The sequence below is a fragment of the Bos mutus genome, chromosome 26 (genome assembly GCF_027580195.1).
Source record: "Bos mutus isolate GX-2022 chromosome 26, NWIPB_WYAK_1.1, whole genome shotgun sequence".
Taxonomy (NCBI): domain Eukaryota; kingdom Metazoa; phylum Chordata; class Mammalia; order Artiodactyla; family Bovidae; genus Bos; species Bos mutus.
In genome coordinates this window covers 32,105,127-32,132,779 of record NC_091642.1, presented here as the reverse complement: position 1 = coordinate 32,132,779, position 27,653 = coordinate 32,105,127, and the positions used below count along the sequence as shown (strand labels likewise).

Here is a 27,653-nt window from a genome sequence, read left to right as displayed (position 1 = left end):
TGAGTGACACGAACCTCTGGGGCAGGGCTGGGGCAGGAGCCGAGAACCAAGAAGGGAACAAAGAGGCCACCGAGAAAGGCCGGGGCTGGAACCACAATAACCGTGACCAGAATTTATTCGTGCCTGCCGCCATCCTGCAGCCCCACGACTGTCCTGACGGGGGCGCAGTCACACTGACTGTGGGGAGACAGGCTCAGAGGTGGGGGAGAGAGCCACAGCGTCCAGAGCCACAGCGAGCACACGGCAGAGCCAGAGCTCAACCCAGCCAGGGGAGCACCTTTCACGCGAGGAGGAGACGGCTTCCTGAGGTGCTCTCCCCACTCCAAGAAGAGCTGGGCACTTCCTGTCGGTCTCCTGGGGTAAACGGAGAGGCAGTTCCCAAAGTGGGGTGGCCCTGGGTCTAAGGTCACATCCACAGCTGCTCTAGCTAAGGAGACTGGCCTTCTTCTTTCTCCAGAAGGAAGGGTTTGGGGGTTTGCTTGTTACCCGCAATGGAGGTGGCTCTAAATGAGTTTCTTTAAGAAATCCTGGGGCTGCCCTGGAGACAGTACCATCCCCAGGGCCACTGTGGACAAGAGGAGGCTCTTGCCGTGGTGATGTCTGTGAGCCAGGTAGGCCTGGAGAACCAGGGGCACAGGCGGATGCACGGGGCAGCCCTCCTGGTCCTACAGCAGGTGGACACGGGAGGCCTCGCCCAGGCGCTGGGCCAGCTCGCCGGCCTGCTGCACCAGCACATCCGTGGGCACAACCGACAGGTGGAGGGCCAGCAGCTCGTGGCACCTGACAGCCTCGGCCGGGTGGCCCTTGCTGTAATACCGCAGGAGCTTCCTGGGGGAGAGAGGGGGAAGGAGGACAGGATTCACGAGGGAGACATGGCCATGAGGTCCCCTCACTGGACTCTAGCACCAGGCTGGAAAGGACTTCCTTGCTCCTTGCTGACTCCCCATTTTTGAGGCTCAGCCCCAGGCCGTCAGGGCCCACCCTCTGGAATCCCAACCCTGGATGGCAGGGCCCCAGCTATGGGGCCACAGAGCCAGCTAGGGAAGGTCCCAGGAGCCCAGCAGAGACAGCTGCAAATGCTGTCTCAGGGTGCAACAGGAGGGGAGGAACCCCAAGAGCACCCCTCTCTCTTCCTCTGACTGCCCGGCCGTGAGGAGCTTCTAACAAGGGGGGCTGGGCTCGGGGCGGGGGGCCAAGGAAACACTCCTGAAGGAGGGCTGCTGCCTCTGCTGAGACAGGCGCGTATCACCTGTCACCTGTCCCCCTGTCCCCAGCGGCCCTCCGGCTCGGCCTCACCTGTAGTAGTCCCCTCCCAGCATGCCGACGGGCGCTGAGTCATCAGACAGCACAGGCACCTCCATGATCTGGAGTTTGTGACCCTGGGGGAGGAGGAGAGCTTCTTGAGTGGGGAGGCGGTGGGCACGGCGGGAAGACCATGGGCCTGAGTCAGACACAGCGGGTCCGAGGCCCAGCTCAGCCCTGTTTAGCAAGTGCTTAGCGCTGGCAAAATGCACTGACCTCTTTCTACCCTGTCTTCTCACCTGTGAACTGGGGATAAGAATAAACTCCCAAGAACATTAGATGTGATGAACATAAAGTTCCTGGGGTCATGCCGGGCACCATGCTGGTAGCTCTCATTCCCACCAACCAGTGGACCTGGCTCAGTGTGAAGGATGGTGATTGGGGAGGTGTCAGTAAAAGCAAAGTGTGACCAAAGGCCAAGTCTCTCTCTGAAAGGACTGGGAATCCCAGGGAAGGACATGCCAGGGAAGCGACTCAGGCTCGGCTGGGCTCCCACCATGTGCCAGGCATCGTCATGGGGTTCCTGCAGTCCTGTGCCCACTGGGATGGTGAGGCCCGCCCATTACCCCATGGAGCCAAACACACACACAGAGAGCCTGTCTCTCCCTAGAGGCTGAGGTGACGCTCAGCTCCACGTCCTGGGCACCTCTGAGGAGGGCACAGGGCAAAGATGGGAGCCTGCAGGCCAGGAAGCCAAGCCTGGGTTCTGACGTCATCACTTAGGACCTCGGTGCCCTGGCCGTGGTGTTTGATCTCAGGGCATCAGTTCCTCCACCTGCAAAATGGGATCAGTGACACTTGTCCCAACCAACACATGGGCTGTGCAGGTGTGTGAGGCTGTGAGAGCAGCAAGATCCCAATAGCCACACTGCACCATGGAAAGGTTCGCCACGACCTCAGGCTGAGGGGAAGGAGGGCATGCTGCCAGGAGCAGAGACAGGGCATGCAAGGTGTGAGCAGCTTTGCTCAGGGCAGGTTGGTTAACTGCTCTCAGCCTCCATTTATCTGTCTCAGCAATGGGAGCAGGAAGCGAGGCCTTGTATCACACAAAGTGTGGGCTGAGCATCCTTGCTTGCGCGGGGCATGGAGGTCTGTTCATGTGTCACCAGGATGCCTCTTGAACAACAGTGTGAGTTTTTCAGAGAACTGGGGGCAGGGGTCACAGAGCCTGAGCGCAAAGGCGGACCTGAGCTCTGGGTCCCAGCCAGCTGGGCTTCGCTGTCAGTCCCACTGGTGTCAAGAAGAGTTGGAGAGACAGATTGAACAGAATCCAGGAGAAAGGGAGAATTTCAGGACTGCCCTGCCCGGGCCAGTCACACCCACCATGTCGTTCTCGAACCACAGGAAGTAGGAGCAGCAGAAGTCCCCCTCGCGGAACAGCAGCGTGGTGTAGCCCTTCTGCAGGTATCTGCGCGCCAGCCGGATGAGAGACCAGACCTGGGGAGAGGGGACAGTGCTTGTCTCTGCAGCCCGAGGGTGGCCCTTACCCCACGTCGGGGGCTGGGCTCGGGCTCTCAAATCCCAGTGAAGAAAAGCACTCAGAGGAGGAGCTCCTGGAGGGCCAGGGGCCTCTCCTGTTCCTCTTCCTCTTTGGTGCCTGGGCCCAGCTTTGGCTCAGAGCAGGAGCTTAGTAATAAACAGATGATGGATGGATGGATGGACTACCTATCCCTCTCATTACTGCAAGGACAAAATATATGTATCAACACTTTATGAATCTTTACTATATACACAAGCTATAAAGTAGCAAATTCATCTTTCAGGCCAGAACAGAGCCAGGGACACAAGCAGAGATGAGAGGGTAGCCCCCTGGAACTCTCCTGATGTTGAGGGCTCACATGGACCCCTCAGGGCTGAGGATCTCTGGCACGGCTCTATGCCAAGAAGGTGCTAGAAAAGTGTTTGAATGCACAGTGCCCTGGCCCTGGCACACCCTCTGCTCTGAGGTGAAGTCTGAACGAGGGCTCACCAAGGGCACTGATGGGAACAGTGACTGAGGGTCAACGTGCCTCAGGTCCTCTCTGCGAGGCTCTCCTCCCTGATTCAAGGACTTCCGCTGCTGCCTGTGAGCTGCCCGAAGGGAGCTGGCAGCAGAGGGCACCTCTGCCCCCACCCCCCACCTCCCAGGGCTGGCAAAGGCCTTCTGCACTCCAACCAAGACGCTTAGTGACAGGTGTACATGAGCCCCTCCCAAGCTGATCACACACAGCATCTAATTAAATGCAAACAAATAACATGGACTTGCTCTGTTTTTCAGGAAAGCAATTAGACAACGTATATCAGTAACCTTAAAAACAATTCCTCCCACTTGACTTCATAATTCCATTTCTGGGAATCCATATTGAGAAAATGATCCGAGATGAGGACAAGGATAAATACGTAGAGGTGTGTGCACCAGCATTATTTATGACAGAGTCTGCGAACAGTCTCAGTGTTCAACGCTGGGGAAACGGCTAAGTACATGGTGCTGCGTTCCCATGATGGACTGCCGTGGAGCCGGTGAGAATCATGTTGATAAAGAATTAATGACATGAGGAAATGCACCAGATACACAGTGAAGTAAAAATGCGGGAAACACATGCATATGCAGGATGACCTCAACCACAACAAACCGCACAGGAAAACGGCGGAGAGAAAGGCACCAAGACGAGCCCAACTACCCCGGACGGAGACGAGACGCTGGTGTGGACGGTCCCAGGAAATGCTCGACCAAGCCCAGCTACCTCCGGGGCCACTGCTGTGCATCACCGTGTGTGTGCATCTGTAACCTACGCGGTAACTCCACGACGTTACTGGTGTTCCCGTTCTCCTTTATAGAAGAGGCAACTGAAACTTAAGACTCCCTACCGCCCCGGGCCACAAAGCTAGCGAGGGGCAGAGCTGGGTCTCCAGTGGGCTGTCAGCGACCTTGTTTGCACCATTATGATACATTTTACTTAGATATATAAAATACACATATATAATAATGTAAAATATATGTAACACGTATAATATATAGTAACATAATATGTATAATATACGTATAAAATACAGCTTTTTATAAACTGGCAGAGGCCTCCCCACCAAAAATACTAGTTTGCCATGAAGATGAATCAAAGAAAATAAAAGGAGCCCTGGAGACTGTTTCCTCTGTAGAAACCTCCTACTTTTACATTCTGATACTCAAACCCATTAACCTGTGTGTCCCCTTTCTGTCTTAGTGAACTCAACAAACCCTTCCTGGGCCCCGGCCATTCCCTCCCTGGCCTCACTACCCAGTGTTGCTCCAGGAACTTTAACACATCTGGGGAGGTGGCCCCACATGCTGGCTGGGGCCCTAGGGTGACAAAGACAGGACCGTTCTCTTAGGAGCCTACAAAGCTGGGTGTGGAGGTAGGAAGAATGCAGGAAGAGTTCCCATGGGGGTGCTCGGAGTTTCCTGGGCGGGGGCCCAAGCGCGGGGACTAGCCCTCCCAGGCAGGGTCAGGCACGCCTCGTCTGACATGCGGGGAGCGTGCCTGGGCTGGGCCAGGTTACCTTGGTTTTGACGAAGGTGGCCAGGGGCCCCCGGCCCAGCTCCGATGAAGTCCTCTCACTGCTACTGAGGGAAGGGGCCACCATCTGACCAGTGGTGCGGTCCACGAAGATGAAATGCACCAGGCCTGGGAAGTCTTCCAGGAAGGTGAGGGGCTGAGTTAAGGTGCTTTTGAAGCCAGAACCAGGGAAGGAGCTCCTCCATCCACCGAGGCTTCCTTCAAGCGTCCCCCTCCCCTGCCCCATAGGTTTCCTTTTCAGCCACCCTACCCTCCCAGGACACTCTCTTTCCCAGGTCTCGCTTTCCCTTTGAACTCCCAATCCCAAGAAGGTCTAAGGTGCAAGTACAATGGATCTCTGGTTCTGGCACATTTAACGCCGGGAGTTCTGCTCCCAAGGAACACAGCATGTTTATGTTTTACCATCTTCATGCAGGATGAGTTTAAATGACACACGTGGTGAGGCCAGGGTGGGAGCAGAGCTACGGAGCTGAGGAGTGAGCCTCACTGGCCGCCACCCACATGCCTCGCCATAGTCCTCTTCATCTCTACGCCTCATCTTGGGCTGGAAGGCTCCATTTGAGAGGACAGGCAGCAGCAGGTGGCTGGCAAGGCCCTCTGTCACCGCTTCCACCTGCACGCTGAGGACTCAAGTCTCAGGAAATTTCAATACTGAAAAAACTGCTTCATATAAAGTTTCAGGGAAGATCAGTAATTGATAAAACTAGTTCTCTAATAAAAGGATACGTCTTAGAGATGGTTTTTTAAACAGGGACCAATTAACACCCTTACCGCAGGCCTTCTCCGAGCCTTCATATTCCTCTGTACTGTAGCATCTAAGGAGGGGGACACGGCCCCTCAAACCTACCTGAGCCCAGGCCCCTGCCCCTCCTGGAGACCCACTGCCACTTTGCTGGCTGGACATCTACACAGATGATCTCTATGAAGTAATCCTGGGACACCAGGGATTTCTGAAATTCCAGCCTCGGAGCATTCCTACTGATAGGACACCAACAGGACACTAAAGTCTCCTCACTTTCTTCAGCAAAAGGAAGCTGAGGTGCGAACTATGTGCTCTTTCCCTAAAGCTGCTGTCATTCAAGTGAGGGGCAGAGGAGGCAGCAGCCCAAGGGGCCTTCACGGCCAGCCCAGGGCCGGGCATCAGGATATGACACCATGGTGACGTTCCTCCTGCTCTTCACTAGCAGGAAGTCCTTCCAGTCCGCCAGCTTTTCTCTGTCGAGGGAGCAGGGGAGCAGGAGGGTGAGGCGTGCCCGGCTCCCGCCCTGGCTGCCAAGGGGTCACACCGCCACTTACTGCATGAGTGTCTGGACTTGGTCTTGCAGGTGTTGGGGCAGGTGGGGGCCCCCCTGGCCTGGGGCCACGGTTAGGAAGCTGAACCGATAGATGGCGCATAGCTGCCGCTTCACCTTCCTGCACGCCTGGAGCAGCCTGGGGGCCAGAGATGAACTGTCACAGAGGGAAGGATCCTGGAGGGCACAGCCAGGACGGCACCCCGTCCCTGTGGTCACCCTCCTCCTGGACTGATGGACACGGCTGATGAACTACACCCTGGCCCTCACTGAGCTGGGAGTCAGCTTCCACGTTCCCCTGACATGGGGCTCCGAGAAACTCAAATCTCCTCCAACCTCCTGGTTTATTTTATGGAAAAACAAGGCGCAGTGACTTGCCCAAGGTCACGCTGGGTCTGTGTGGAAGCTGGGTCTCTGCTAGTGGTGTCCGGTCCTCAGGCCCTGCTCCTCAACCTCTGTTTTCTCTGCCCCCAGCCTCCCCTCAGCATCGTGGGGGTTGGACCCGCCCTCCCAGGACCCCCTCTGTCCTCAGAAGCGCCTCCCTCCTGGGCTTGGAGGAAACCTGCCGTCTCGTCCAAACGATGCCCTCCTTGACCTCAGGGCCCACCACTCACTCCAAGGATGAGCCGGGCTCACTTTTGGAGAAGGCCTTGGTCTTGAACTCCAGCCAGGTTTTCTGTAAGCAGACAAGTGACAGGCGGCTTCCTGACAATGTTCCCACAGTGAGGTCCAGGGGGGCTCTGACATTGGGCTCTAGAAGGCTCCCCATCTCCATGCACAGCACATAGCTGCTGTCCACAGCCAGGCTGGGTCTCTGGCAGGGCCCCCAGCACGCTGCAGCCCACTGTACACCGCGGTCTAGTCACTCAGCAGGCTTTTCCTTAAAAAGCAACTTCTGGGTTTGAGCCCCAGGCTCTCGGCCTCACTGGCAGACACGTAAGCCAGTGCTGTCCAGCGGCAGGTCAGTGCCTCGAGGGCGGGCTGGATGCAGCCGAGGGCGGGGGTGCTGATCCCCTTCAGGGGTCTTTGCCTCCTGACACCTCACTGGGGCTGCCGGGCACCAAGAGACATGGGGCGCTGTGGACTGACTGGGCTTCAGTCACCTGCTCTGCCTCGTCTAATCCCCTGCTTAGTTTCAAACCAGTGCAAACTTCAGCCACAATGAATCTCAGTTCCTCAAACAGACCCAAGCCCTGCCAGCTTCCTGAACGGCCTCAGATCTCAGCCTAGGGTTCTCGTCTGGCGAGTTCCCTCCTAGGCTCCTGCCTGGATTGCACCTGGTCTCCTCCTCTGTCCATGTACTGTCCCTGTGTCTGGGCCTCACGACCCTATCTGGGCTCTAAGCCCCCCGTGGGTGGGACGGCCTCCCTGTGTCCTGCAGCCTGTGAGACCAGCCACGTGGTGAGGGGCACAGTGGGCAGGCCACTGGCCATTCCTGAGCCCTCGAGTTGGGCTCTGCCTCCACTGCTCACCCGTCCAGTAACTTTGGCCAAATCACCATCTATCTGAGTCCCTCCCTGGTTTCCTCACCTGAAACATGGGAGCTGGAACCTGTGTTCTGCCGAAGTTACACAAGAACGTTTAGGAAATATAAAGTGCACTGCTGAGTTGCGGGGGATCAGAGCACAGTCCTCTGGTGGGGTGGGGCAGAGGCCAGCCCCCTCCCCTTGAGCCTTGGCCCCTCAGGTGTGATGAGAACAGGCCTCCCCTCCCCAAGGTGGGACGTCCGGGGCCTGCGTCTCACCTGAAGTTCTTGCCCACCTCGATTCTTGACAAACTTGTCCATCCTCTGGCGGAGGTCCGCCATGATGGGGTGGGACCGCAAGGCACTCCCAGCCTCTTGCCCCTCCTTCAGCTTCTTCTCCAATTGAGAAAACCCATCCAGGAGCTGGTACAGGGCCAGGGCCAGGGCCGTGCTGGGGCACTGAGGGGAGAAGAGCAGGGCGGGGTGGACAGGGGTGGCCAGGGGGCAGGTGTGCAGGCCGGGATGGCCCCAGGGCAGGCGGGGGCGCTGATACCTTGGTCAGGAGCACCATGCTGATGCCCGGCCACAGGGGCAGGCAGTACATGGTGTGGGGCACCAGGGGGCAGTAGCTGTCTTTCACACTGGCGTCCAGGAAAATCCTTCTGGGGCCAGAGGGTCCTGGGGAGTGAGCGATCAGCGTCTGGAGGGTGTCTTCAGCCATCTGAAGAGGAAGAGGAGCTGTCAAGGGGAGGGGAGGGGCAGTCGTTGGGGGTCCTCCCCAGGCTGGGTCCCCCCGCAGCTGCCCACTTGCTGTCTCCCTCAGAACCTCGAGGGACAAACTATTCTAGCCCCCAAAGTCCCAGTTCCTAAATGCTGGCCCTCTGCTGAGGCTCCCCTGGCAGCTCCCGTCCTGCTGTCTGTCTCTCTCTCTCAGGATCCTCAGAGCCCTTCTGCACAGCACCAGGACTGGATGCCACACAGGGGTGGTGGGTAGTAAAAAAGGGGAAGAGGAAGAAAGGAAAGTGGGAAAGGCAGACGGGGTGGCATGAGCTGGGGGGGAGGCTCCTCCCCAACTTCATGTACACAAAGGGTTTAAAGCCTGTTAACAACTGATCATTTGACCACCTTCCGGACCTCCGAAAGTCATTCTAAGGGTGCAAGTGAGGGCTTCCTGGACTAAATGAGAAAACTCTAGCCTCATGAGGGCTCTGGGTAAGAGTCTTCAGTGGGCAAAAGTGGAAAATTAAGGGAATCATTAGGGATGCCACAAAAGCTTCTTTGTAAGGAAGTCATGGTAGTCTTATGACGACAGCAAAGGACTGGACGCAACACACTGGTTGCTCCAAGAATTTGCTAAATAAATAATAACATAATGCAGGCGATGCACTCTGAACAGTCTCGTTAAAAACCACATTGCCAAGGACTGCCTCATCAATGGGAAATGCTCAAAACAAAAAATAATGCAGAGCATTAGGATTCAAATCAGGTAAAAGAAAAAATATATATGTTGTGTGTGTGTATAAATACACTTATAAAGTCATAGGAAAGCCTAGAAGGAAACACTCCAAAAGTGTTTAACAGTAGCTAACATCTGGGGTTGGGACTGAGTGGTTTTTATTCCTTTTCCATATTTTAATTCTGTTTTCCCCAATTTTTCTACAGTGAACATATTTACTCTCTTATTAAAAAAAAAATTAAAAATTAAGTTAGACTTTCACTCCCAAGAACAGTGAGAGTGGGGATTTCTCAGGAGTGGAGGCTGTGTGTCTGGGGGAGGGGGAGGTGGGAGGGAGAAGGCCACCCTCACTCACCACGCCTCACCCTACCCCGGCCTCCACCTCTGGGCTGAGCTCCGTTCCCTGCGCTGGCCGGACAGCCGTGAGACAGCACCAGGAAGACCGGCATGGCTGGAGCGTCACCCCAGGGGAAGCCCCCAGAGCCACCAGGGCCCACTGCAGCATCTCTGATCAGCTGGTACCCTGGCCAAGCGCCCTGGGCCCCCAGGAAAAACTCACCTGAATGTGGGGAGAGTCAGTAGGTGGGGTGCCCCCATCCAGCCAGATGGTGCTACCTGCAGACAGACCGTAGGTAATAACAGAACGACAGAAACAGTGGGAAAATGTGAACACTGGCCCAACAGCCTGCCAGCAGGGGACGATGGAAAAGAGGCCCTTCCCCACTGGCAGCTCAAAGCACCTCGCTGGGCACAGCACCTCAGTGTGAACAGGAGAGCCTTCCCCTTCTCATTCTACCCCAAGCTGGTGAGTGCAGGGCAAGCTCCCTCTGTGGTACCACAGCTAGGGCAGCCTGGGCTGGGGAAGAGAGGCACCCCTGCCCGCTCCCCCCTGCCCAAGCTGGCTGCCAGGCACGAGTTCCTCTCCCTGTACCTCGCAGTGGGGGGGCAGGTCCCTCAGACCCCTCCTCAGCCCCCCAATCCCCTCCTTGCTTCTGTCTTTTCTACCCCTTCGAGCCCCTCCCTGGCTGTAACAGTGCCTTTTCACTCTTTGCTCGGAGGCAGCAGAAACCGTCTATAGTTCCCCATTCATTTAGTCAATCAGCAAACTTTTACTGAAGCACCTACTGTGTGCTGGGAACTGAACTAGACTTCTTTTCCTAGGACAGCTCACAAAAACTACTGAAAAACTACTGAACCAAGTACGTATTTGAAATATTATAGCTTTGTACTAACAGTGTTCTCTTGTATATTTCACTGCAAATAACCACCATTTATAATCACGTTTCTTGGGGAAAGCCTGTATCCGTGTTTCAAACACCCGTCTTAAAATGGATGAAAGCAACTCAAGCTGTTTGTAAGCTGAGTTCTGTGCGCTGTGGAACAGGAATTGCTTACAGCTTTGAGGCATGAAAAAACTAACCACTGAGAGAAAGGGGTCGGGACGAGGAACAAGGGGAGGAAGCAGTGGGAAGAAAACCACTTCAGCTGTCACCCCAAAGTAGCGCTTTCTGATGTGCCTGGGCTCGTGGCAAGCTTACAGAGCCCAGGAGAGCTGCGACCTTGGCCCTGGAGAAGTGGACAAGCAGAGATGAGCTGCCACGTGGTCTCAGAGGTCCCAGGCTCCTTTTTTGTTTTGTTAATAATATTTCAAACATTTTGGTGTTTTTTTTTTTATTGTTTATCCACTTACTTTGGAAGTAAAATATAAACTATACAGATTGAATATTGATATTTTAAACCACTGTGCTGGAAAGAAACTTACTTAATTAGCTGATTACTTATTAACTACAAAAAAGAAACAGAAGGCAGGAGAGTACACACATGCGAGCTGAATTTTTAAATGAAATCAACTTTCATAAAAAGTTTTATGGATCAGTGAAGTGGCCTCAGTAGTCCTTGAATTCAAGCTGGAGCTGGCAAGACAGACAGAGGGGCTGCAGCAGACAGCGTCCTGGGCTCTAGGAATGTGGGTGTCTGTGCCTGGCCTCTTACAGGGCATTGGGATCCACTGACCCCTAAGATAGACTCCCAGGGCTACCAGTTGGCACCCAGCTCCTCCCCCTCACCATCCAGGGTCCCTCCTCCACTCTAGGTCTCACCTGAACTCTGCTCCCCAGGGGAAGGAGCTGGTGTGAAGTACTCCTCAGTCGGGGAGAAGCTGTCTGTCTCCTGGGAGGGAGAAGGGGCACCTGGGCTGAGGGCTCAGGGAGGTTCTCCCGGGGGCTCAGCCCTGGACCCTGCTCTCCCAGGAGAGGCAGACCTTCCCCTCCTCTTCCCTCCTGGTCCCCCCCGTGGTACAAAGCACATACGGTCCCCGCAGAATCCCTGGTCGGGTCTGCAGAACAGGAGCTCCAGGCCTGCTGCACGGGGATGCTCTGGCTGCGGCGGAGCCTCCGTGGGGAAGGCTGTGACAGGACAGGCCCGCGGATGCTGGTTAAAGCTGCTGACTGGCTTCTCTTCCTGCCAGCGCTTCATGGCACAGCCCTCGGGGGGGCTTGCCGGCCCCTGCGCCCACTCCACTGCACAGCCCCGAGTGTGCGCCATTGCTTCCCAGGGATGTTTCAGGTCTAGTCTTTCTCCAGAACCACAGAAATTCTACAAAGTCCAACAAACTGGCATCCCAATCACTGCCACTCTGCCACTGATGAGGAGGGTGGTGTGGCAACCAGGCTGGCCAGCACTTTCTAAGTGTTTCACTATGCCCTAGGCACTGCTGGGCTCCAAGTAACCCTGAGAAGTAGATGCCATGGTTGTCCCATTGCACAGATGAGGGAATTGAGGCTCCCATGGGTGAGTACTTGCACAGCAAACAGCTAAGTGGCGGAGCGGGGACTACGTGACTCCAGAAACCTATACTTTTAACCCTCTAATCCACCTGCCTTCTAGAATTCCCCTTACACCTGAAAGCAGGTAGAAAAGTCATGCCTAACCACACATTCAGGACTGAGACTCAGAAACCAGTCTCCCCAGCTGCCTGCCCAGCGCTCTCCAGACTGGCCATCTGAGTTGCCTTTCTGGTGGCCTCCCACTGCCCAGAGAGCTGCCCCGAGAGAGACCTGGGGGTCACTGTCCTCTGCCGTGCTCTCGCTGGGGTAGAGATCCTGCACCAGGAGGATGAGGGCCAGGAGGTCGGCTGGGCGCAGGGAGCTGGCGTTGTGGCTGTGGAGAGGACAGGAAGCCGGTCAGCACGTCTCCACTGCCCCTGCCCGCAGGTAACAGTGGATGGGAGCAGGCAAGTAAGGGGGTCTGGAGAGGGTCCCTGCCCTCCATAGTTTATAAAGGTGCCAGCTGACTTTATCCTCTTCTGAGAAAGACATGGAATATACAAAATTAACGAACTCATTCATTTTTAAAAATAAAACTTGGTTGTGCTGAAAAAAAAAAAAACCCATGACCAGTGGAAAACCACCAGGGACCAGGAACGGCATATCAGGAAACCCTAAGTTCAGACCCTGAGACAGTATTCCAGGAAGGAGTAATTCAGAGAGGGGAGTGAGCCGAGGGGGATGAAGAACTGAGAATCTAAGAATCAACACTTCCTAGAAGTGATGGGTCTGGAAGGTTTCCCTGGTCCAGGAGGTGGTGCTTTTCAGGAAGGGGTCGCAAGAAAGGGTGAATGTGAGGGGTCCTGGGGCTCACCTGGAGTAGAAAGCCAGCAACTTGGAGTGCACGAGCAGGAAGGCATGCAGGGCCTCCTCGCCAGCCCGCCCGGGGCTGGAGTTGATGGCCTGGACGACGTGCCGCTCCAGTGCCTCAATGCACAGCTCACAGAGCTGAGGGTGGATCAGCCGCTCCACAGCCTGGGCACGCAGACAGGGGGATGGAAGCCATGTCACCCCAATTCCTCCCGTCCCAGCCAAAGTCTAGTGATACATTCACTTGGGCCACAGTGAGCGCACACCATGTGCCAGACGCTTGGGAGCAGGGAGGCTCAGACCAACATAGGCTGTGCTCTTGAGGGGCTCAGTCTGTACCGGTGTAACAGGCTCCTGCGGGGTCTACATCTGCCGGGGGCGGATGCCCCTGACACACACTCATGGCTCACTCTCCTGTGCACCTGGCTGTTAATGGTGAGCTCATACTTGTTTGCTCTTCATTTGTCCTCTAACTCAGTGACTTTCAACTTGTAGTTCCCAAACCAGCATAACCAGCGTCACCTGGGAACTTGTTCAAAATGCAAATTATAGAGCCTCCCACCCTCAATGCCTACAGTGACTGAGAAAAGTGAAGCCCAGGAACCTAATAAGTCCTCTAGATGATTCTGATGCATACAAAGAGGAGAACCACTGACCTACAGAGCATCTGTCTACAACAGGGAGCAAGGGGGGTGGTACTGACGACCAGCCTACTCCTCAGATCTGTGCTTAAGTAGGAGCCGAGGCTCAGCGCACCTGTCACTGCTGGCCCGAGATGTAGTTTGCTGGTTGTAGGTTGGTACCATCATTTGCACTCAGGCAATCTTTAGTGCTGCTTACTTTTTACTATTTTCTACTCTAGTTTCAGCTCAGTATAATTTTGGGGAAGGGATCAGAGGCGAGGGAGCTAACTTCAGAAATTTCCATAATTTACTGAGAGCCCAAAAACTGCACTAAGAAATCTGTTTTACCCAAAGTCTAGCCATGTTATTATAGGGAGGCCCATCAGAGTGCCTAACGCACCACAAAGCCAGAAAGAGCAACCCTCTGAAATGCATGAGCCTGGGGACTGCTGGTGCCCTCACTCACTGGGCTGGGGGACAGACGTCAAAGCATGGTCTCAGTGCTGCCCAGCCCCCGCGGCCTGACACTTCCGTGGCCCCAGGACTCCCGCACCCAGCGTCACCTCTACGGCAAAGCACTGCTCTTGGTCCCGCAGGCGGCTGTAGGTCCACAGCAGGCTCTGGAAGCGCTCCCACACCTCCACACGCTGCTCCAAGTCCGGGGGCCGCAGCCTGGGACAGAGCAAGGGAGACCCACAGAAAAGTGGCATCCCCAGCTTCAACCAAAGGAGCAGTCTGAGCTCACTGTTAGAGCTGGGCAAGCTCCTGTGACAAACACCTGGGGGAAGCCCCATACCACACCTGGGGGAGCCACACAGCACACCTGGGAGGGCCACACAGCACACCTGGGGGAGTCACACTGCACACCTGGGGGAGTCACACTGCACACCTGGGGGGCCACACTGCACACCTGGGGGGCCACACAGCATACCTGGGGGAGTCACACAGCACACCTGGGGGGCCACATTGCACACCTGGGGGAGTCACACTGCACACCTGGGGGAGTCACACTGCACACCTGGGGGGCCACACTGCACACCTGGGGGAGTCACACTGCACACCTGGGGGAGTCACACAGCACACCTGGGGGCCACACTGCACACCTGGGGGAGTCACACAGCACACCTGGGGGGCCACACAGCACACCTGGGGAGTCACACTGCACACCTGGGGGCCACACTGCACACCTGGGGAGTCACACTGCACACCTGGGGAGTCACACAGTACACCTGGGGCCACACAGCACACCTGGGGGCCACACAGCACACCTGGGGAGTCACACTGCACACCTGGGGGAGTCACACAGCACACCTGGGGGGCCACACTGCACACCTGGGGGAGTCACACTGCACACCTGGGGGAGTCACACAGCACACCTGGGGGGCCACACTGCACACCTGGGGGAGTCACACAGCACACCTGGGGGCCACACTGCACACCTGGGGGAGTCACACTGCACACCTGGGGGAGTCACACAGCACACCTGGGGGGCCACACTGCACACCTGGGGAGTCACACAGCACACCTGGGGGCCACACAGCACACCTGGGGGAGTCACACTGCACACCTGGGGGGCCACACTGCACACCTGGGGGAGTCACACTGCACACCTGGGGGAGTCACACAGTACACCTGGGGGCCACACAGCACACCTGGGGGGCCACACAGCACACCTGGGGGAGTCACACTGCACACCTGGGGGAGTCACACAGCACACCTGGGGGCCACACTGCACACCTGGGGGAGTCACACTGCACACCTGGGGGAGTCACACAGCACACCTGGGGGCCACACTGCACACCTGGGGAGTCACACAGCACACCTGGGGGGCCACACTGCACACCTGGGGGAGTCACACTGCACACCTGGGGGAGTCACACTGCACACCTGGGGGAGTCACACAGTACACCTGGGGGAGTCGCAAAGTACACCTGGGGGGCCACACAGCACACCTGGGGGGGGCAAGTCACAATATACCTGGGGGGGCCACACAGCACACCTGGGGGAGCCACACAGCACACCTGGGGGAGCCACACAGCACACCTGGGGGAGTCACACAGTACACCTGGGGGAGTCACACTGCACACCTGGGGGAGTCACACAGCACACCTGGGGGAGCCACACAGCACACCTGGGGGAGTCACACAGCGCACCTGGGGGAGCCAAACAGCACACCCGGGGGGAGTCACACAGCACACCCGGGGGTAGTCACACAGCACACCCGGGGGGAGTCACACAGCACCCTGGGGGGAGCCACACAGCACACCTGGGGGAGTCACACAGCACACCTGGGGGGGGGGCAAGTCACACAATACACCTGGGGGGGCCACACAGCACACCTGGGGGAGCCACACAGCACACCTGGGGGAGTCACAGTACACCTGGGGGGCCACACAGCACACCTGGGGGAGTCACAGTACACCTGGGGGGCCACACAGCACACCTGGGGGAGTCACAGTACACCTGGGGGGCCACACAGCACACCTGGGGGAGTCACAGTACACCTGGGGGGCCACACAGCACACCTGGGGGGCCACACAGTACACCTGGGGGGGCCACACAGCACACCTGGGGGAGTCACAGTACACCTGGGGGGCCACACAGCACACCTCCGGGGGGCAAGTCACACAATATACCTGGGGGGCCACACAGCACACCTGGGGGGCCACACAGCACACCTTGGGGGGAAGTCACATAATATACCTGGGGGACCCACACAACACACATGGGGGAGCCACACCACAACTGGGGGACCCACACACAGTTGGGGTGCATCTGGCTGTGCTCTTGCCATGGAGCAGAGTGGGACGGGGGTGGAACCGGGAGGCGGGTGCCTGAGCAACTCACCTCACTTCTCAGCCTCTCGCTCACACATACATGACAAATGCCAGCGAGAGAGACCCAGGGAGGTGCCAGGAAGCAGCAGGGGCAGAGTGGGACCAGCAGCTTCACCAAGGCCTCGAGAGGGGCTCAGCACAGTACCCCAGGACTCACTCCTTTCGGATGAGCTGTCCATCCACAGTCACCAGCCCAAAGTGCACCTCGAACAGGTACTTGAGCACGCACAGCTTCTGCCGCAGGTCCCCTTCGCCCTCTGTGCGGTCTCCGTTGATGGCGATGAATAGGCATTCTCCAAACTGCAGGCACAGAAATCAGCTGATGTCAGCCAGCCCCCGGGACAGAGATGGGAGAGGGGGCGGGGGGCGGTCAGATCCCAGGGGATTTTGCTAAGATGCAGCATCTGCCTTCTAAAGGAGTCTGAGGTTCAAGATGAGGAAGAGGCGTGTGGACCGTCCAAGGAACCAAGGGGCAGAGGAACGTGGGCCCCAGGGAGGCACACTCACCAGGTGAAGGACATACAGGTAGTTGCCATTTTCCGTCGAGAAGCAGGTGTATGTGTCCGAGAGCTTCTCCAGCATGGTCATAGAGGAGATGATGACCGGGGCCAGGAGGGTGCTAAGCTGGTCCTCCAGGGCGGGAGGCTGCAAGCGGGGGCAGAGAACAACACTGCTCAGGGGGCCAGACACAGGGGCCGAAGGAATGGACAAGACCCAGAACTTGGCGTCAAGGGCTCCGCAGTTCTAGGCACACCCAGGAGGCTGTCACTGTCCTGACAGGGAGACCCCAAATCTTGGGTCAGGAAGACTGGGAAAGGTCAGGCACCTAATTGCATTGTTCAGGCCTGAATTCTGGAAGGAAAGGTAAGGAATTAGGCCACGCCTCCACAGAGGAAGCCGACTCTAAGAAAGTTTGACATGTGCACCAAAGTCCGGGCCCCCTGTCACAGTAAGTCTCCTTTAGGGAAAGTATCCTAAGGAAAACAATCAGAAACGGGGCAGCGATACAGGAGCAAAATGCTCCCCGCCGCATCATTTATAGCAGAAGAAACTGGAGAGAATGTCAATGTCCAGTACCAGGGAAGAGTTAAATATACAGCAGTACATCTGAACGAAGGGAAGATACAAAGCACTTAAGACATCAGAGCACTTCAGTGAGGTGGAGAATTCCTACGATACAGAGTAATGTTTTTAAAAGAAGGGTGTGAACGCTCTGTACATTCAAGTACACAGGAAAAACTAATTATTGAAAAACATTTAAAAATTCAACATCATTAAAGTGATTGCTTCTGAACAGGAGGATCAGGAATGATTTCGCCCCCTAGTTTTTATATCTTTCTGTACTTTCCTAGTTTGGTGGCAAGCATGCCTTTTCTTTTATAATCTCTTCCCTCATCCATTCTCCCTGCCTTCCAAATAAAGAACAGAACAAACAGACAAAACCAAAAAGAAACTGGACGGATGTGCTGAAGATCTGTGAGTGAAAATGGGATAAGGTCAGGGCGAATGGTAATAAGTCAAGTTCTTGACACAAGAATGAACAGGTACAAGGGCACAGCTGACTTTCCCCATGCTGATCTCAGGAGCCTTGACCGAAACAGGGAGGAAGCAGAGTCCTAGTTTTCACTTGGATACAAGGCGCTGAGTAAGACCTGGCCTTGAAAAGAAAAACAGGCAAGCAGCCAGGGGTACTGTGCGGCACTTGAAATATGAGGGGACTACGGCACGTGGGGCGTAATTTCCTCCCACAGACTTGACATTCAGGAACCCAGGCCTGTGTCCACCATTGTAGGGGCTGCCAGTCACCTTCAGTAGGTCCCAGCTCAGGTGGCTCCTCTCCTGACCATCCCTAGACCCACCCCACCCCAGCCTGCCCCGTCCCACACTCTGGTTAAAAAAAAACCCACGGTGTTTTTTTGCCATCTGGTTCATCTTTATCCTCTAAATTCTGTGAGTGCAGGGTCATGTTGCTACATTCACTGCTTTGGCCCCAAGAGGCTGGCAAATAGTGGATTCTTGATTAGTATTTGTTGAATAAATATCCCTTCACATGGGCAAATGCTGGTTGAATTATTCATGTACCATAATTTTCTGGAACTGTCATGAATCAATTACATTAATAGAAATGTGACTTAAAAACCTAGATGGTGTACAGAAACTCATTTTAAAAGCAGTAGCTTTCACTAGGTGTACAGGTGTGACAAGAATTGTTTTGGTGGGGTGGCGGGGGGAATGATAATCTTTGGTGTAGCTAGGGTGTAAAGAGAATTCTCCTGTATTATTGATATGTGGTGTGGTTATAAAGTGGTACAATATCTTTGAATGGCTTTTGAATCAATGATTCTTTTTTAGGAATTTATCCTAAGGAAATAATGAGATGTGGGATAAAATTCAAGCACAAATGTTCCCAACAGTAATAGCTATAGCAAACTAGAAGCAATATACATGTCAAGTACTGGAGAAATGGCTAAATAAATGATGCTATATTTATTCATACACTGAATATAATGTTTCCATTAAGATTTATGCTTTTGACAATATTTAACAAAATGGAATAATGCTTTTGCTATAATGGCAACTGAAAAAAAACCCAGGAATTAAAACTGTAACTGTGGTATGAGCTCAACTATTTGTAAAAGATACAGACCCAAAGAAAATATATTGAAGAGCTAATAGCTCGAGGTAGAAGAATTATGGGTCATTTAAAAACTATTTCTCTGTTACTTCCCAAATTTCCTACAATTAAGTCATGTTATTTACAGGACCAGGGGAAAAAGTGTTGTATCCAAGAGAAATAAAACTTTGAAGACCTTTTTTCTTTATGCCAGTCATTTAGGAACTGAAAAATCGGAATTTGTCCCTTTCTGAGGTTTTTAATAAAGAGGCAGAGAAACACTATCAAATCGTTTGCCTCTTAAATTTTTCAGTTCAGTTCAGTTCAGTTCAGTCGCTCAGTTGTGTCCGACTCTTTGCGACCCCATGAACTGCAGCACGCCAGGCCTCCCCCTGTCCATCACCAACTCCCGGAGTTCACTCAAGCTCACGTCCATCGAGTCGGTGATGCCATTTTTAGACCATATTGATGCAATGGTTTAAGAACTAATATACTTAGAAATTCTTAATTTAAAAATTATGTATATTGACTACTAAAAAATAAAGGCGCCTAACAGATAGACCTGTTTTTAGCTTAAATAAAATCACTTAAATGTCTATGATCTCTGATACGCTGTATTACTCCTAAAGAGCATCAGCGATGCTGAGGTCAGTTAACTTGCTGACACGGCACTAGTTGAGCTGATGACCAGGCCCACTGGACCAGGAAGGACACTGAGAGGCAACCAGCCTGTGTGGCCGCAGAAATGCAAGGACTCTCTGCTGGATCCTCAGTAAAAAAGTGTTCAATCCAAAATTAATCTGGAAAAAAATTTCAAAATGAATTATTCCTTTAGAATGTACAGTAGAACTTATCTAAGTGAAAAGGACAACTATCTTCGAGTCGTCACATTAAAGTGTTAAACTAGATATCTATATGCAAAGAAATAAACTTCAATCTATACACTACATACAAAAATTCAAAGTGCATCGTCAGACCTAATATAAAACCTAAAACTGAAAAAAAAAACAAACAACCTAAAACTAGAAAACTTCCAGGAGAAAATATGGGGAAAATTCTTTGTGATCTTGGATTGGGCAAAGGCTTCTTAGATATGACACCAAGAGTATGATCCATAAAAGCAACAAGTGGATAACATGGAGTTATCATATTAAAAATATCTGTTTTGAAAGATATTGTGCAGTAGATATGAAGACAAGACACAGACTGGAAGAAAATATCTGCACAACACGTATCCACTAACTTTCAAAACTTGGTAAGAATAATAAGAAACAATCAATGCAATAAAAAATAGGCCAAGGACCCGAAGAGACACTTCATTAATGAAGATATAAAGATGGAAAATAAGCACATGACAAGGTGCTCAAAATCTCATGGGGTGAGGGTGGGGCACAGCCCTCCAGAGCACCAAGGGCTAACCTCTGAGGACATGTGGGTGCGAGAGGTGCAGACACATGCGGCCTTGTTCGCCGTTCCGGCCGCCAGGGCCAGTGGTCAGGCTCCCTGACTCCTGACAGTGCTGCGCTAGCCCCCCGTCCGACCCTCCTGCCCTGCACTCACCTTCTCGCCCTCATTCTCTGTCTGTCCAAACTTCAGGTGCAGACTCTCTTCAAACTCCTCATCTGTCCAGTAGAAGAGGACCTCCGCACTCTCTGTGGCCACCAAGACGCACTTCATCTGCCAAGGAGAAGTGAGGTCAAGGTCACCTCCAGCCCCACACCCACAGACTCAGCCTGAGGAATGAAAAAAATTATAATCCCAGCAAATGCCTACTGGATTTTACTGTGTGCGGGCACTACCACGAGGGCCTTCCTGGTGTTACCTCGCAGCACCCTCACAACAAAGCAGGAGTCTTCAGTTACTCCTATTTTTAACTCAGCAGTGGCCACAGGACTGGAAAAGCTCAGTTTTCATTCCAATCCCAAAGAAAGGCAATGCCAAAGAATGCTCAAACTACCGCATAATTGCACTCATCTCACACGCTAGGAAAGTAATGCTCAAAATTCTCCAAGCCAGGCTTTAGCAATACATGAACTGTGAACTTCCAGATGTTCAAGCTAGTTTTAGAAAAGGCAGAGGAACCAGAGATCAAATTGCCAACATCCGCTGGATCATCTAAAAAGCAAGAGAGTTCCAGAAAAACATCTATTTCTGCTTTATTGACTATGCCAAAGCCTTTGACTGTGTGGATCACAATAAACTGTGGGAAATTCTGAAAGAGATGGGAACACCAGACCACCTGACCTGCCTCTTGAGAAACCTGTATGCAGGTCAGGAAGCAATGGTTAGAAATGGACATGGAACAACAGACTGGCTCCAAATAGGAAAAGGAGTACGTCAAGGCTGTATATTGTTACCCTGTTTATTTAACTTATATGCAGAGTACGTCATGAGAAACGCTGGGCTGGAAGAAGCACAAGCTGGAATCAAGATTGCCAGGAGAAATACCAGTAACCTCAGATATGCAGATGACACCACCCTTATGGCAGAAAGTGAAGAACTAAGGAGCCTCTTGATGAAAGTGAAAGTGGAGAGTGAAAAACTTGGCTTAAAGCTCAACATTCAATCAGAAACTAAGATCATGGCATCTGGTCGCATCACTTCATGGCAAATAGACGGGGAAACAGTGGAAACAGTGGCTGACTTTATTTTTTGGGGCTCCAAATTCACTGCAGATGGTGAATGCAGCCATGAAATTAAAAGACGCTTACTCCTTGGAAGCAAAGTTATGACCAACCTAGACAGCATATTAAAAAGCAAAGACATTACTTTGTCAGCAAATCTCAGTCTAGTCAAGGCTATGGTTTTTCCAGTAGTCATGTATGGATGTGAGAACTGGACTATAAAGAAAGCTGAGCACCAAAGAACTGATGCTTTTGAACTGTGGTCTTGGAGAAGACTCTTGAGATCCCTTGGACTGCAAGGAGATCCAACCGGTCCATCCTAAAGGAGATCAGTCCTGGGTGTTCATTGGAAGGACTGATGTTGAAGCTGAAACTCCAATACTTTGGCCACCTGATGCGAAGAGCTGACTCATTTGAAAAGACCCTGGTGCTGGGAAAGATTGAAGGCAGGAGGAGAAGGGGATGACAGAGGATGAGATGGTTGGATGGCACCACTGACTCAATGGACATGAGTTTGAGTAGACTCCCGGAGTTGGTGATGGACAGGGAGGCCTGGCGTGCTGAGGTTCATGGGGTCGCAAAGAGTCAGACACGACTGAGTAACTGAACTGAACTGAAAACCAAGGCTGAGCTCTTTCCTGTGTTATCCTGGCTCTCTAAACACAGCATCAGACACACTACCAGCCCACTGGGATCAAGCGTAAAGAAGGACCCAGCTTGTGATCTGGACATGGGGTCGACTGCACGAGGGAGGCAGGCAGTCAAGGCCTGGTCTGGAACACTGGGCAGCTAGTGCACCTCGCTCTGGGCAGCCCAGTACTTCCACTCAAGTCAAAAACAGCTCCAGAGTACCAGCTCCAAAGCCCACAGGCAGTGGGCTCAGCATTACGGGAGTCTCAGTCACAAGTTCCTCCTGCCCTGGGGGACACAGAGGCTGCGTGACCTTGGCCACAGTTCTTCTCACCCCTGCTTAGCTGCTGCTTCCTCAGCCACCTCCACCAGTATCCTCTGCCCTTTCAGACCTCGTTCCCCATCACCCACACATGTTCCCTCTCTGCAACACACAATGCTTGATTATGTAAAATGTGTTTTCTTATTCACCATGGTAGATTTTTAATCCACAGCTTCCTACTCTGGGCCTTGGCCCCCTGAAGTACAGCAAGACATTGACCTTCTCAACTCCTGGGGCAGCCTGACCACGTCTGGTGAAGCCGGAGCTCTCGGGCCAGCTGCTTGCCCCAGGCAGGGGCTTCAGACCTTCTCCTGTACCTCAGCATGTCACACGGACACGAGCACATTACACGCGTGGTAAGACATGACAGTGATGAGGAAGCCCCACTCTTAACTCTTCCACGGATGGACATCCAGTTTCCTCAGAAGGACCATTATATCTCGAGGTCTCAGACTCAGTTACGCTCTTCAGGATCCCCTAGGTGACCAGCTTGGTGGTACTTGCTGCTGCTGCTGCTAAGTCACTTCAGTCATGTCCGACTCTGTGTGACTCCATAGACGGCAGCCCACCAGGCTCCCCGTCCCTGGGACTCTCCAGGCAAGAACACTGGAGTGGGTTGCCATTTCCTTCTCCGATGCATGAAAGTGAAAAGTGAAAAGTGAAGTCGCTCAGTCGTGTCCGACTCTTAGTGACCACATGGACTGCAGCCTACCAGGCTCCTCCACCCATGGGATTTTCCAGGCAAGAGTATTGGAGTGGGTTGCCAATGCCTTCTCCAGGTTCCTACTGAGTACCTCCCTAATCACCAGTTGGATTATCAACTTTAACTCAGAGCACCTAGCTTCATAGTGTTTCTAGCACAGTGAAAAAAAGAGAATGTAGCCTACTCCCATGGAATTGCTACACACAAAGCAGAGACCAGGACAGCAATGGAGCGTGAAAGGGAAGGTTGCTGCATGAGGGCAGGTGGGCCCGGAAGAGGCTGCCCTGGGACTCCCAGGTGAGCCTGGCAAGGTTCAGGACTTGAGGGGCTGGCCTGGTGGGAAGGGAGTGCGTGCACTGGAGAACAGTGGGCTGTAGAATGAAGTCTATGAACAACAGAGAGTCCTTGTAGGCTGGTAAGGGTATGTGTCGTGGATGGGTGGGGCCAAGGTTATGGAGGCCAGTTGTCCTGGTGTGGGCTAATGTGGGTCCACTCTTTGCTGAAGGCCAAAGCAGGAAGCTGGGAGGGATTGGGGGCAGGAGGAGAAGGGGACAACAGAGGATGAGATGGCTGGATGGCATCACCGACTTGATGGACATGAGTCTAAGTGAACTCCGGGAGTTCGTGATGGACAGGGAGGCCTGGTGTGCTGCAATTCATGGGGTCGCAAAGAGTCGGACACGACTGAGCGACTGAACTGAACTGAACTGAGAGGAGGAAGGGGCTGATTCAGGAGGTGTAGCTTAGAGGTTTGGTAGGCAGTGATGGGGTTTCCCAGGTGGAATAGTGGTAAAGAATCCACCTGCCAATGGAGGAGAGGTGGGTTTGATCCCTGGGTCAGGAAGATCCCCTAGAGATAGAAAAGGCAACCCACGCCAGTATTCTTGCCTGGGAAATCCCATGGACAGAGGAGCCTGGTGAGCTACAGTCCATGAGGTCGCAAAAGAGTCGGACATGACTTAGCAACTAAACAACAGCAACGGGCTGTGATGATCACCTAGATGTCAGGGAGGGAGAGCAGAACAGGCAAAGGTGACATGAGGATGCAGGCTGGGGCAGGCAGGGGGCGGGGCTGGGGCAGGCAGGGGGCGGGGCTGACAGCTCTGCAGAGCCTGAGAGAGCTCAGTCCTCTGCCTGCCTCACCCTGTCCACCTCCCATAGTCCGAGGAGCCCCAGGGCGGGTGCCGCCTACCTGCATCTCAGGCAGGATCACCTACCGTGGCAAGGAGCACAGCAGAGCTTCCTGACAGCTGAAGGCTCAGAAAGGGCTGCAGGAGACAGCCTCGGTGACCAGCTCATGGAGAACAGCACAGCATTCCACGACCTGGTTAAAACGGGGGGGAGGGGGAGGGGGGCTAAGAGTAAGCAGAGGCTCTCATTTCAACTGTTGCCCGTTCCGGGGAGTGGACAAGATGGTGGAGGGCTGAGTGGTCAAAGGCCTCTCTCTGGCTCTTGGGCAGCCTGCTCAGAACACACTCCCCACTGCCAGGCGTCCCTGTGCTCCACATACTGCTCACCCCTGCCTTCCCACAATGGAGAACATGGACCCAGCAGGCACAGTCCTTTGGACATAGCCGGTGGCCACAAATGGTAATTCTCACCTACTGTTTCCTCCTGAGCACTCTCACTTCCCTGTGGGTCACTCTGAACCATGGTGTGGTCAGCAAGCCTACCCTGAGCACCCCCAGGGAGCCTGCTATGAGTGACTAATATTAGGCAATAGCACAGCACATCCCAGGGAGACAGAGATGCAGTCCTGGAAGACAGGAGATATCCCAAGATGATGCAGTGAATGGCAGTAAACCAACACAACAGGCACAGGAGACCTGGTTCTCCTTGGCTTTGCCAAGGCACTTACACCTCTCTGGGCTCAACCTCTGGCTCCATCTCCCTCCAGGGTTCTAGTGAGTCAGGGAGCAACCAGGCAGTCACATCCTTAGCAAACCACTTTCTTACAAGGTGTGTGCTCAATCATGTCCTACACTTTGCAACCCTATGGACTGTAGCCCACCAGGCTCCTCTGTCCATGCTATTTCCCATGCAGGAATACTGGAATGGATTGCCATTTCCTTCTCCGAGGGATCTTTCCCACCCAGGGATTGAACCCACATCTCCTGTGTCTCCTGCACTGGCAGGCAGAGTCTTAACCACTGGGCCACCTGGAAAGCTCTTCTTACACAGAGAGGTGAGGTGGGGGTGTCACTATTCTTATGTCCCAGCTCCCCTCCTCAAAAACAGGGTGAACTAAACTAGTTCCAGAACCACTCATATTTCGATGATAAAAAGCAGGAACAATATAAAGCTTTAGCTTAATCAGGAAGCCAAACATTGCAAGCAAACAGAAGGCAAGAAAGGGCTGTTAAGGGCTCAGCATCTTGTGCAACATGAGACTTCACTACTACGTCACTGGCATGACTGACCTTAACGCCGTCTTCCCATTAACATGGAAATCCTCTTTAGTGGACATTAAGTTCTACTTTTATTTCAAAAGGTCTGTTGGAAAGAGAACCTCACTGGTGTTATTTTGTGGCTTCCCTGCTCTCTGCTCTAAGGAGGGAACACAGGACTCAGTGAAGCTTTAGATGGAGCAGGGGCAACTTGGGGAACCTCTCTGCCCCTTCTCTCCGCCCGCCCCCCGACTCATTTTCACCATTCTCCCTGTAAACTGCCCCTATGACCGCCGCCCCTGAAGGGCCGGAGGACGCAGGAGTAGGACCTGTCCACTGGCAGCCTGCTTGTTTGCCTGGCACTTCACAGTTTATGCAGCAGTTTCACCCCCCAATTCCCCGAACCTCAGAGTGGCAACCGCCCCATTTCGTGGCAGCAGAAACTTTGATTACCAGAAGTGAAGTGACCCGCCACGTTCCCACGCCGGGTGGGTGAAGCTGGCGGTGGGGACCCCTCTACTTCCGGGAGGGCCGTGCCGGGGTCCCGGAGGGGGCCCCGCCGCCTACCGAGGCCCTCGGGCTGTGCGTACCTAGTCGTAGCCAAACACCTACCAGCCTGCCAGGAGTCCGCGCCGCGCTTCCGGGTGTGGTCACGTGACCGCCCACGTGACCGCCTGGGGCCGGATTGGAAGCTCGCTCCGCCTCTAGCTGGCTTAGGCTTCTGCCCGCCGCCGTGCACTTTGCTCCGGCTAGGTAACAGGGACCGTCGAGCCCTGGCTGCGACCCTCACTTCCTGCGGGACAGTGGCTACCGCCCTCCGGTCAACGAGGAGGGCGCCGAGGCCCACAGTGTGCGGGCTTCCCCGGCAGCCGTCAGAGGCCCCTGCTGCATCGGCCACTGCGCTGGGCCCCGCCACCTGCCTAAGCGCAGGCCACTCCCCACCTAGGTTCTGGGAACGTCCCTATTTTACAGAAGCGAAAACTGAGGCCCAGAGAGAAGAAATCACTTGTTGAGGACAGAGTTAGCATCAGAATGCAGGTCTCCTGGCTCCCCGTCTTTTCCTCACCCTCTTTTTTTTTTTTTTTTTTGCTGAACCACAGTTCTAGGGTGAGAGCTGCTCCTCTGTGATTGCTTTCCTGGGTTCCTTGGAAAAGACACAATCTGCAGAAGGACCCAGTTATCCCCAGAGTTCCAACACTAGACTTTCTTTATAAGGGTTCTCAGTTCATTTTGGGGGTGGGGTGCACATTAGGGTCTTTGTTTTGAACCTGTGTTTGCTAGAGTCTCTTACAATTGCGTATGTTTTTAATGGTTGAAGGTTGGGAAGAGTGATGAAGATCACGGCAGGGTAGAAAGTCCCACCCAAATCACCTGTTAATGCCCCGGTGCCCCCTGGGAGCTTTAAGCACAGCCCAGCAATGAGTTGTGAGGACTGGCTGGGGTACAGCAGCTTGAGCACCACTTGGGACAAAGCCGGGGCCAAGAATTAATGCCTCCACCACCTGCACGCAAAGGGAGTATCGCTCTCCACTCCACGGCGCCCGCCCCTCCCAGCCCACCGTAAGCCCCAGACCTTGCAGCTCTCCATTTACAGCACGTAGCCCCGCTCAGGCATCGCTCTCTGCAGCCCACAGTTGGGGTCATTCTGGCTGCACCCTCTATATCCTGCTCATTTCACTCATGTTTCTCTCTGTCAGACGTTTCCTGAGCATGAATTTCAATGGCTGAATAAATTCCATCAAATGAATGTGCTGCTGTTTACTTACTTCTGCTACGGGTAGTTTTCATTCCCGCCAGCCACATATCAGCAACCTAGTTTGTCCACATCTTCACCAACACCTGTTATTGTCTATTTTAATTTAGCCGTCTCTGGTAGCTCAGCTGGTTAAGAATCCACCTGCAATGCAGGAGATCCCTGTTTGATTCCTGGGTTTGATCCCCTGGAGAAGGGAGCAGCTACCTGCTCCTGTATTCTGGCCTGGAGAATTCCATGCAGTCTGGCAGGCTACAGTCCATGGTGTCCCAAAGAGTCAGACACAGGACTGAGTGACTTTCGCTTTAACTTCTCAGTGGGTGTGAAGTTATAGTTCATTGTGATTGAGATTTGATGCTGAGACTAATGATGTTTAGCATATTTTCATTCAATTTTTGGCTATTTTCTTGGGGAAATGTTTATGCAAATTCTTTGCCTGTTTTGATATTGTTCATTTATTATCTAGTCTTAATTGTC

At 53.7% G+C, this 27,653-nt stretch overlaps 1 protein-coding gene across 4 annotated transcripts; it reads right to left on the bottom strand.

Annotated features, from left to right (window-relative positions):
* Positions 1 to 97: 97 nt before the first annotated feature.
* Positions 98 to 26,086, bottom strand: HPS1 (HPS1 biogenesis of lysosomal organelles complex 3 subunit 1). 4 transcript variants are annotated; one of them, XM_070363353.1, is made up of 20 exons: positions 26,036 to 26,086; positions 24,254 to 24,360; positions 20,318 to 20,434; positions 16,651 to 16,788; positions 16,301 to 16,443; positions 13,870 to 13,978; positions 12,688 to 12,848; positions 12,105 to 12,207; positions 11,358 to 11,453; positions 11,148 to 11,217; positions 9,608 to 9,663; positions 8,146 to 8,313; positions 7,872 to 8,051; positions 6,742 to 6,803; positions 6,132 to 6,266; positions 5,986 to 6,050; positions 4,819 to 4,964; positions 2,626 to 2,739; positions 1,297 to 1,379; positions 98 to 828 (listed from the first exon to the last, which is right to left on the bottom strand). In XM_070363353.1, the coding sequence occupies exons 3-20, from the start codon at positions 20,432 to 20,434 to the stop codon at positions 666 to 668; spliced, it is 2,109 nt and encodes a 702-aa protein (XP_070219454.1). In that variant the 5' UTR covers positions 24,254 to 24,360; positions 26,036 to 26,086; the 3' UTR covers positions 98 to 665. The 4 variants fall into 4 exon arrangements, with proteins under 4 accessions (XP_070219454.1, XP_070219455.1, XP_070219457.1 ...); XM_070363354.1 differs by lacking the exon at positions 26,036 to 26,086 and adding an exon at positions 25,877 to 26,029; XM_070363356.1 differs by lacking the exon at positions 26,036 to 26,086 and adding an exon at positions 25,457 to 25,600.
* Between the last annotated feature and the right edge of the window lie 1,567 nt (positions 26,087 to 27,653).

Bases quoted from the DNA above. Each gene is read 5' to 3' on its own strand.
- HPS1 (XM_070363353.1), bottom strand. From the start codon at position 20,434: ATGAAGTGCGTCTTGGTGGCCACAGAGAGTGCGGAGGTCCTCTTCTAC. The intron at 12,208-12,687 runs GTGAGCCCCAGG...TCCTCTCCACAG, and splicing joins TTGCTGGCTTTCTACTCCAG to CCACAACGCCAGCTCCCTGC. The intron at 829-1,296 runs GTGAGGCCGAGC...TCTCTCCCCCAG, and splicing joins CTGGGAGGGGACTACTACAG to GAAGCTCCTGCGGTATTACA.